At 37.9% G+C, this 11,191-nt stretch overlaps 1 protein-coding gene across 1 annotated transcript; it reads left to right on the top strand.

Annotated features, from left to right (window-relative positions):
* The first annotated feature begins 5,313 nt into the window (after nt 1-5,313).
* LOC306881028 (diencephalon/mesencephalon homeobox protein 1-A) lies at nt 5,314-8,149 on the top strand. Its single transcript, XM_079434869.1, has 4 exons — nt 5,314-5,480; nt 5,592-5,770; nt 5,877-6,276; nt 6,544-8,149. Exons 1-4 carry the CDS (start codon nt 5,327-5,329, stop codon nt 6,960-6,962), a joined length of 1,152 nt encoding a protein of 383 aa, XP_079290995.1. The 5' UTR covers nt 5,314-5,326; the 3' UTR covers nt 6,963-8,149.
* The last annotated feature ends 3,042 nt before the right edge of the window (nt 8,150-11,191 follow it).

Genomic DNA, 11,191 nt, shown 5'->3' with positions numbered 1-11,191 from the left:
TAAAATAAAAATGAATATTAATAATAACAATAATAATAACTAACTCCGTGTGAAGCGTCTTTGATATTGGCAATAAAAATAATCTTCACTTGAATTATAGGCTAAATTTTATATTTGGTAAGCAAATCTGTACAGTATATTTAAAAATGATTTGGATTCTTTAAAATTAATTAATTATTATTTTTAACATTCGTCAAATAGTTATGACTTATTTTCTTGTGTTTTTTTCTTGCGTGGTTACAATATTTGGAAATTATAATATAAAAAGAGCAGAACTGGTAAATGATGTTACATATTTTATCTGCTGCGACAATCTATAATACTTTGAAATTAATAATTATTCTACATTAGGGGATTAATTAGAGACGAACAATTCATGTGAATGTTACAATACAGATTAAGTGATTTGATTTGCCTAAGGATTAAACAGAAACACTTAATTACGCTGTACATAATATGTTTAGCATAAAACAATGCAGGACCAATTTATCAACATACCTGAACACATAAAGACACGTATTTTATAGTCGACAACACCAATATAATTTTTAAACGATAATATTTTAAATATGAGATAAAACTCAGTTTCTTTCAATTTCCACTCGTTTCAAATTCCTCTAGATGATAACTATGGTCAGAGATAAAATTCAGTTAGGGATTTTCACCCTGGCCCGCTTTCTGCGAGCATCTTTAACAAATTATGCAAGCTTTACATTAAAAGGCTACTTTGCGCTGCCCTTAATTCCAACCTAAACGGTTTTCCTCCGGGAGAAGAAATCTTTTCTAAAAACCCTTCAAGAAGAGAAGGGCATTATTGTTTTAATCCTCTTACCGGCAGTCATTTCAAGACAGAGGTTTTTTGGAGGCTGAAATAGCGTCTTGTCTCCCCTTATCCTCACCCAAATCCTTCAAGGCCGGGAGAGATTGTGAAGGCAGTAGCCTGGCATCTATTAGAGATCTCTAAAGTCCCTTCAGTCTCTCCTGCAGTGGCATGACAAAGCCGAAAAGCAAACAAAACCAATGCATGGTTTTTTTATTATTCGTTTGTCTAATAAAAAAGTCTTGGGACCGTGACCTCTATAGAAATATTCCTATGTTCACGAAGTACCAAAACAAGTCGATGCGTGAGAACAATGTAAGAAAGCAAAATATTCATATTATGGCATTTACTCCATACTAACTTTGGCAAAACTGAGTTCGATAAAGTCCATTTCTAGCGATCTGCTGTTATTGCTAGTTTAAAAATGTGGGTTCTTGCATGACTTTAACAAACGATAAATTCCAAAATCAAGCAAACAATACAATCCATAAGCTAGGCTATATGAAAAACAAACAAACAAGCAAGCAAGCAAACGAACAACAACAAAAAAACCTTTTAATGGCTTTTTGTTCATAATCAAACTCTCTGCCATCACTTGAGCCGTTTCTCTTCTGTTCCTGCTCTAAACATTTATACCGATGCCAGTAGGCTAGTTTCTGTTTATTCTCACATAACATATGGCTATATTGTTCATAAGCAAAAGCGTTTGTAGGTGGACATTAGTGCTCTCAAGTGCGTAATTTAAGACGTCAAGTAAGGGGTCTATTGGTTTCTGAGTCCAAATGCAGCCAGAAAAGTATCGTCGAGCTTTGATTGACAGCTTCAAGGACCAGTAGCAAGCCTCCTTGATGTTACGCGGAGCTCTTTAAAATCCCTCCTCAAAGCGCGTGTCAATAGATGGACGCAATGTGCTGAGAAGAGCGCGCAAGGAACGATTTGGAGTCGCTTGATACTTAGCGGATACATTTGAATGGGCTCTTAGACTTTGAGAAACGCGATAAGGACATCTGGGAAATACTCCGGGCTACAAGCAACAAAATATCAAGTGGCAGTGTAAGACACTGGATAAAGGACAAGACTGAGGTAAGAAACGACTTATGCAATTATTTACGTAAAAACTCATAAACCAATAACAGTAAGATTTAAATGTGTCCGTACAGTAATAGCCTATCTAAAATATAGCCTAGCTTAAATAATATTAAATTATTCTGGCAGATTTTCTTTATAGGCTATTTTTCATATAGCATTAATTTTAAAATGCTATATGATAAAATTCATTTTTTAATTTTAAAGTGTATTCCAGAGGGCACAACTACATAAAAAATAACTTATTTGTGACAAAGACATAACATATGGCTAAGAGTTTATTTTAAGCGTGCGCCAGGCCGCCTTCCTTAAAACTTAAAACTTAAATTAGCCTCAAAAGTGGGTTAAAACTATTATTGTCCTCTCTTCAGAATGATTCAATTCTGATATAAAATACATTTCAACTAGAGATACGCCAACTTAGAAATGGAGTAAGATAAACCTCTCTGCGCTTAACATAAACGAGGGGGGCCTTGGACAGTGAGGGATACGGACATAAGTGACAATATAAATATATGTCATGCGAGACACGATAAATAGTGCCCCCGGGTCAAATGGGTTTTTAACGCTAACATTTTTCCTAATTTAGTCGGATCAAAAAGTTGCACTGTACATGCCAATTTGCATAATGAGGTTTTAATAATCGAAGCATGGAGTGCCACGCTGCCCGCAGCAGTAACAGACTACAATAGCAGCGAGACACAGTATTAAAATAAGATGCCTTTTGTGCGAAATATTAGATGGCCTGTGGCGAAATGTTGACGTTTTGCAAAGTTCGCTTAAACAGATATTTCACAAACATGAATGGTAGGCTAAATCATACATTATTATTGTTATAGGGCTATTATCGCTGCTGTTATAATCTGGTCGTATTAAATCACTATTAGATTGATCGCGGGTCAGTTGTTTTTCGTTTTTATTACTATTTTAAAATGTGTATTCTTTTTCAGCTATAATATCCTATACACATACATGAAATGACAATGAATTAAGTCAATATAGGCCTATAACACATCTCTTTAGACACATATTGCTTGGAAAACACACATTTCTTGAAGCCACGCACACACATATAAGCTCACTGTATACGTCCGTCCGTGTCAGCGGTGATGATAAATGGAGGTCTCCACAGTCGAAACCTATTTGCACTTCCATTAGACGGGGACCCAAATGGGGATCAACATGCATATTTTACCCGCAGAGAAGCCATACATCTCAGCCAAAACGTGGCCCCGGGGCGATGGGATAAGGGGCCGCGAGAGAGGGGAGGGAGAGAAACGGACCCCATTCAATTCAAATACTTGGGGGAGAAAAGTAAATGTTTAGCAAAGCACCTTCTGTCCAAGCGAATTAAACTATTCCCTCTTGCCCTCTGATCACATTCATCAGACGGTGCACTGACTTAATAGTCTGGGAATGGGCACTCCGGGTGTCATTCAACACTGAGGAGGGTAAGCGTTTCGGTGGCCTATAGTACATGCACACAAAAACCTTTAAACAAGCCCTCCTAACTAATTTCCTTCCTTAAGTTCTGAATCGACATAACGGCAGTCGCAACTGCATAGGACGACAACGAAAGGCAATTATCGCAAAGAAAAACGGCACTTAAAAAACTTTATAGCCTATAATTTTTACTTGAAGCAACAAGATGATATATATGCAGAAATAATAACAACAAAAACAGCAACAAAATAGGTTACGATTTAATGGTAATTTAATTATTACTAAAATATGAACAATTAAAAAACATTGGTAAATCTGAATAATACCACTAAGCTATGGAAATTATTTTTGAATTTGTCTTATTAAAATGGCACTGAATTATCATGAAACAAATACAGCAAACATATACAAGTTGTCACAATGCGAAATAAGCTACATCATGTTTGCCAATTAGTGTCAGAACTATTATATAATAATTACACATTATTGCTACAGCACTGCTCAAAAATAGCCCATAACTTCAAATTGCGTTAGATATTTTAACGTAATTTAATTTTGATGAATTAGTAGCCTATGCTTTTTTTTTTTTTACATGTATCCTAGTTCATTAATTTCATGTAGGCTACAAACAAATTGAATCGAAGTAAATAACGAGCCATTTAAGTGCTGGTTGGAAATACAATTTAGTTTAAAACTCGAGGCTGTTACAAGCCCCTGGACACCTGCCATGTGCGGGACATATTCCTCTCTTAATAATGCGCAGAGCATTGGCCTCGGAGATATCCGTGCCTGTCAACCACCTCTATACTAATACATATCTAATCGTGTCCTGGAGCCTTTCATTATATCTATGGAAATCTTAAATCGACTGTGAAAAATGACTGGAGAAGCAGGACACTAAACCTCATGGACTTAAGTGTCATTAAATTAATACCATCCCGTACAATCATCAGTAAATTGTAAATATTACGATTAAAATATCGTCTTTCCAAGTCCTTGCATACGAAATTATGAGTGAAATTAAATTTCGATGACAGAACTGATATAATGAAGTCTGTATCGAAACCTTCGTTCATTGCCTAAGTAGCCTAGGCCTAGATCTCACTAAAATCAATCAATGATTCATTGACAACTGTTTTTAAAGGATTCGCTACGGTCATTTGGCTCTGAAATTATAAATCTAATGTAGTAAGCATAAGTCGGAGCTCATTAGGCAAACAAGTGATAATTGCACCAATTAATTCCTTGTGTATGACTAATGGATTGGACAAAACAATAATTGGATATTAATGAACACAGTTCCGCTCCTATAAACGGATTTTTAACAGTGTTTTACTTGACACTCGAGCCATAAACTGACAACCGCCTACTGATTGATTAACTACGCGCACATAAAAATATCACATAAGAAAGCGAGATGTTCATTCAAATAGGCCTATATGTTTCAATAAATTTAACAAATTAACTCTGGACCATTTATTAAGGAAGACGATACAGGAAGACAAATAAACACAGATTTATAGTGAAGTAAAGTGTTCAGGATCTTTAAGGCCTGATCATCTCAGAATGCGAATTATTCACTGCATTTAAAGCATTTTAAGGAATTTTCTGTCTTTAATTTTATAGCCGCGGTCTTGGCCCCTAGCATCAAATTATTATATTGCCAATTGTAGATTTAATTAGCCTATAGCCTAAAACATTTTAACTCTAAGAGGCCCATGTTTCCGAAATATAGTGTACCATAATGACAGTACGTATTTTGTCCATCTCTCATATAGACTGAAAAAGATGCTGTTGCTTTAGTTTCCTCCTCACACAACGCCACTTCAGATCGAAATCATCTAGACTGACTTTTAACTTTGACTTTAACTCTCAATCTAACTTTTGTGATTGTAAAAATATGTTCTAACAAATAGAAAAAGCTCAGTGTTAAAACTCATTATAGCTCATTCTTATTTTTGCAGATATTTTTAAATCATGCAACACTACGGAGTGAACGGATACTCTCTCCACGCCATGAACTCATTGAGCGCCATGTACAACCTGCATCAACAGGCGGCGCAACAGGCGCAGCACGCGCCTGACTATCGGCCGTCCGTTCATGCGCTCACGCTCGCGGAGAGACTGGCTGGTAAGTGCGTTCTCTCTCTCCCTCCTTCCCTTTAACACACCAAATAATTGTGATTGTACACTGAATTAAATATGCCGTGTCTTTTGTCTTCCAACGGCTGTACATTTCAAGATATCATCCTTGAGGCTCGCTACGGCTCTCAACATCGCAAACAACGCCGCAGTCGCACCGCTTTCACGGCACAGCAACTGGAAGCGCTGGAGAAGACCTTTCAGAAAACGCACTATCCTGATGTTGTGATGCGGGAGCGCCTGGCCATGTGCACCAACCTACCTGAGGCACGCGTACAGGTAAGAAATGACCAATTTCACCATATTACTAATGTACTATTAATACTGTACTGACTACTAATACCTTCATTTATCATGTATTTGCACCTTGTCTTTTGGCCACCAGGTATGGTTCAAGAACCGCCGTGCAAAGTTTCGTAAGAAGCAGCGAAGCCTCCAAAAGGAGCAACTGCAGAAGCAGAAAGATGTCTCGACAGATGGGTCCCTAACAACAAACGATAAGGACGATGCCCCTTCCAGCATAAATCTTGAGAACCAGCCACCTTCATCATCCTCCTCTTCCTCCTCTATGGAAGCAGAGGCTGCTCCTCACGCACTGGGATCAGAACTTAGCGTTGAGCTTAATGTGACATCGGCAGAGCAGTCAGGCAGCGAGTCAGCTACAGAGGACAACGCAACTGACAAAGAAGAAGAGATAAAGCAGCACAGAGAAGATCTGAAGGTTGAGAAAGAACCAGCACCTGGAAACATTTCCCCACTTTGCAAACGTCTCAGCCCCAAACCAGGTACGTATTTGCTATTTACTCTTCCAATTTCATCCCAAACTTTCTATTGCACAAAATGTTCTTTATAGTAAAAAAAGGTTCTTTGGATGAATAAATGTTATTCATATACTAAGAACAAAATGATTCGTTTGAGAACTGTTCACTGAAAGGTTCTTTGGGGAACCAAAATAGTTCTTATGGATCAAATACCAGAATGACATTTTGAGGGTGGCAAATAACTAACAAGCATTTTGATCTAAATCTTGACAAACATGTTTGTGTCCTTAGATTCTCCTCTTGGCTCCCCGGCTATCTCATCTTCCTCTAGCGGGGTGACCGGCGGGATCTCTCAGAGTCACTCATACTCCTCGTCACCGCTCAGCCTCTTCCGTCTGCAGGAGCAGTTCCGCCAGCACATGGCAGCTACCAACAACCTGGTTCATTATCCGTCTTTCGACATGGCGACCCCGTCGTCTATACCATACCTGGGCATGAATGTCAACATGCCAGCACCCCTGGGATCCCTCCCCTGCCAGTCCTACTATCAGTCCCTATCTCACCACGCGCAACAGGTTTGGAACAGCCCTCTGCTGCAGGCCTCTGGAGGCCTTCCTAGCCACAACAGCAAGACCACCAGCATTGAGAACCTACGCTTGCGGGCGAAGCAGCACGCAGCATCACTGGGCCTGGACACGCTGCCCAACTGAACAGGAGACTGAAACCTACCTGAGCAAGGGAACATCTCTCTTCCACTACTAACATGCCACCTGGACTTCTAAAATTAGGGCCAATACTCAGAAAAGTATGGGACTGAGGTTGAGACTAGTGAAAATCTCAGACTCATTTAGAGGGCTTGTTGTTTTGAAGCTTAAATAGACAAAAAATTGATGAAGCTCTCATTTAATTCATTATGATATTACATTTGTCAGCTTTGCATAAAAGACAGACAGGCCCTGGAATAGATTTAGTGTTATTTTTATGTTTTGGATGGGCGTAGATGTTTGATATAAGCACTTTTTGGAGATGATCTCAGCCAGAATCTGAAAATAACTTTCTTTTAATTCAATTATTGTGGTTCTCAAATTACACATCACACAACTTGTAAATGTAAATCTTGCACAACTAAATAGATTAATTAAACCTAACCTGTTTAATGGTCAGGATTAAACCACGGTAAATTGAGGATGGTTGGGTAATGAGGAAATGATTTCATTGACTACATATGCAAAGCTTTTAATTACATGTAGCCTCAGGCAGTGGAAAAAATGCAATTATAGACCATGCATATCATTGGAGACTGCCATATTAACACGCAGAGGGAAAATACTCTGAAGAAAACTAGTGCTTAAGTGCATATAAATGTTGCAACTGGAAACAATCCTTAATAGTGGTCAAATGCTGGACAGTCCAGTACAGGAGAAATTCTTAAGTGGAAAGCAAAGCACTTCAATGTACGGCAGCTTTTTCCCCCCTCTCTGCTCATTCTTTCCCTCTCAGTGCTGAGCTCTCATTGTGTTTGTAAAGTATTTTAATATGTACAATACAAAGTCTATCTATAAATGTTTACTGGTAAGGCAAATGTAAAAGTTCTATGTTTTAGATTGAGAAGAATTTAACCCTGTGATGATTCTGGTAGCTGTCCCTTTGTAAGATTGTACTGGGTGGGCCGCACAGCCCGCCTGCGTCTCCCCAGATTATTTAACCTATACAGTCTGGTCGTCTTTGTAACTCTTTCATTGTCACTGTGAACATCAATATACAGTCACTCACAACATCACACAAAGTGGTGAATTTGTAGCCTATATTGGTGGAGAGTGTTCCAGAAATATACACATCTTTCCCTATGTCAATTGTAGATTTAAAAACTTGTAAAATAAAACTTCAATAAAACATTGCTTGGACATCTTTGTAAATATATACCATATATTTATTTTCTCTCCTTTACCATCAAAATACTATATTAAATAAATCCAAATTACTGTGATCATGCTAAATGTAAGATTAAAGTATATTTAAAAAAAATATATATATATATTCTTTTAGATTTTTATATTAAAATACAAATGTATCTTTTTCACTAAAAGTAAAGTGAGTTCAAATTAGGGGCTTAGGAAGTAGCTGAGAAACAAGGTGATAATAAAATCAAGGCGGTAGGACGAGAAAAAACAAGGAAACGAGAGTTAGGAGAACAAGAAAGCAAGGTAATCTTGGGAAATAAAATCGTGGGGACATAAGCCATCCCAGATGAATAAGCAGGCCATTATGCTGAAGAATGACAGCCTGGGGCCGTGATTATGCTGCTATTATATCTTAACCAGTGTGGTTTGTCAAAATGCATAAGCCCTTTGCTCACATAAAGAGGGTCTCCCCTCTGTATGCGTTTTACCAGAGGCTTGATGCCACTGCCTCCGTGTTCTCTGTGCCCTTGATGGGGCTGCTAACTGCATTTTAAAATGCCTTGTGCCATATTTAAATACAGCTGATTGTAATGCGTTATAACATTCAACCTTTTGAGTAGATCAAAACACACATGGGAGAGCAGAATGCTTCATTATGAAAAAAAACAATGCAAAACAGCAATTAATATGAGGGTAAAATGTTCAAGCAAGTCAACAGTGTCTATAGCATCTCTATTATCTAGTTTCGCGACTGGCCTCCCCAACTAGAAGCATGCAAAAACAAACAGCCTCTAGGGGGTTGATACAGATTATGTGACAACAAGTTCAAATCCTCTTTACTAACACATGTATTGAGACCCGCAAGGTTAGAAATAGACCTACATGGTTTCCATGCAATTTTCCTAAAATTGACACTTTGAAAAGCACTAAAGATTGGTGTAAAAAACGAAAACCTCTATTGTAGCTTGTCAGAGACTCAAAACATTATGTAATTTAATAATTCCTGTCTATTTCTCATGTTATTTGTATTGTGTTGGGGGTCAAGCTGACCCACATATTTTTATGTTCAAAATTAGCTGCACAGACGCACAATTTTAGCTGCCTGCTTCTCAAACTCTTGTGAGGGTAAATGGGTTTCACACACTTTTTTTCTGTGCTGTAACAGTTTAGTTAGAGACAGTAATAGAGATCCAAAAATCGAATCTATTTTTTTAACTGTGAAATTCAACAGTATAAAGAAAAAGTGAATTTTATTTGATTTTTTATGAAATTTCACAAGTTCTCATTTATATTACAAAACAAAAGTTAGCAAAATGTATACAGCCGTTCCAAAACACACCTATGTGTTGACACTTTGCATGTACATTACCCTACACGGGAAATAGTCACAAATTAATCAGCTTTTCAAGCGTTTTGAAATTGAATGCTATTCAAACTGACCCCAACACAACAAGGGGGTTTTAAATCAGACGGTACCAAAACAAACAGCTGTTACTGCTAAGCTCCACATCATCCGAATTCAATTATTAAGCGGTTTCTAAATTCGCCTTAGTGTTTAATCAGGTGTCACCGTCAGACAGTCTGTTACAGACACACAAGCACAAAATGTACCTCAAGCATGCCTAGCACAAAAATCACAGTGTACCATTCAATCCAGACTCCTTTCCCTCATGCTCTCCTTTTTGGTTTTAGCTGCATGGAGAATGAAAGCTGCCACCATAAGGAACCCCAGCCCATTCAAGAAGTGACAGGCACTGCCAGAATATGATCCTAATCCCGTTCCCAGCATTCTTTTAGCCCGCTGGCACTGCAATTTTGCCACATACTCTCCAAGCTGTAAGCTGAGGTAAATCTCTCCAACAGCACATTGCTCAGATACACATCATAGCACTCCTGGAAACCAAAACGGCTCACTCAGAAATTAGCCAAAAAAATTAAAGATGCCAACTATTAATGCATGTTAGACCTGAACGTAAATGAAGGTGTTTTAATATCGTAAATTAAAATATTTAAGAGAGAGAAAAGCAGCAGCGTGACTGAGAAAGCACTGATGATGGCAAGATAACAACAGGTGTTTGAACTCGGTTGCGAGAGGTCGCCCTCTTTGGTCCCAGCTCTCTTTTCTGATTCAATTCTCTTCTTTTTATCCCTCTGTTATCACAACCCCACTTAATCCTCTTAAGGGCAAAGAAAACCCCTCTTTTCTGGGGAGAGCTCACCCAAGCCAACCGCAGCACTCTAAAGCCTGTCACCAAGGCGCTGTTTCAGTCACACGTAATTACACATCAATGCCACACTACAGATACCTTTCAGATGGGGAGAGTGGCATTGTGGGCATGTGGAGGGAAGCTCAGCACTCTTTGAATGCAGGACACAGTCATATGGATTAAGTCTCCACCGGACACTTGAGAGTTAGGCAAGACATATCACTACTGTGAAAGCAGACAATCACGGGCAAAACATGTTGCCTGCAAGGATTTATTTTCTTAATGGTAGATTAAGTGGGAAGATGTATGGTGTGGTAATTCATGCTAAGCATCATGGGACAGTTCATAGAATGCTGCTTCAGCAGAATGTTTTAACTGTGATTATCTGAATGCTGCATTGCATCAATAATGACGGATGCACCTCAGAGATAGATACAGTGGACTGGACCATAGCTAAATGTACGGTCAAAAGTTGGGAATATTTGTGAATTTACAGTATTTGATTTAAAAGAGTAAATTTAGCAATACTGTGATTTGTTATTATAATTTAATGTAACTCTTAATTTGGACATTTTAAAATGTAATTTAATTCTTTAATGGTCACACAATCCTTCAGACATCATTCTAATATGCTGATTTGGTGCTCAATTATTATTGGTGCTCAATTTTAAATAATTAATATTATCTTAGTTGAAAAGGATTTTTTGGATGATTCTTTGACTAAAAAAGGAAATTAAAAAAAGAAAATCAACAAAAAGAAATTATAATGATTTCTGAAGGATCATGTGACAAAGACTGAAATTTCAGCTTTGCCATTACAGGAATAAATTA

Source organism: Barbus barbus (genome assembly GCF_936440315.1).
Source record: "Barbus barbus genome assembly, chromosome: 15".
Taxonomy (NCBI): Eukaryota; Metazoa; Chordata; class Actinopteri; order Cypriniformes; family Cyprinidae; genus Barbus; species Barbus barbus.
Note: the sequence above shows the minus strand (reverse complement) of the source record. Positions and strands in the feature narration are given on the sequence as shown.

Coding starts and splice junctions, on each gene's coding strand:
- LOC306881028 (XM_079434869.1), top strand. CDS start 5,327: ATGCAACACTACGGAGTGAACGGATACTCTCTCCACGCCATGAACTCA. Junction 5,771..5,876: donor TACCTGAGGCACGCGTACAG/GTAAGAAATGAC, acceptor TTTGGCCACCAG/GTATGGTTCAAGAACCGCCG. Junction 6,277..6,543: donor ACGTCTCAGCCCCAAACCAG/GTACGTATTTGC, acceptor TTGTGTCCTTAG/ATTCTCCTCTTGGCTCCCCG.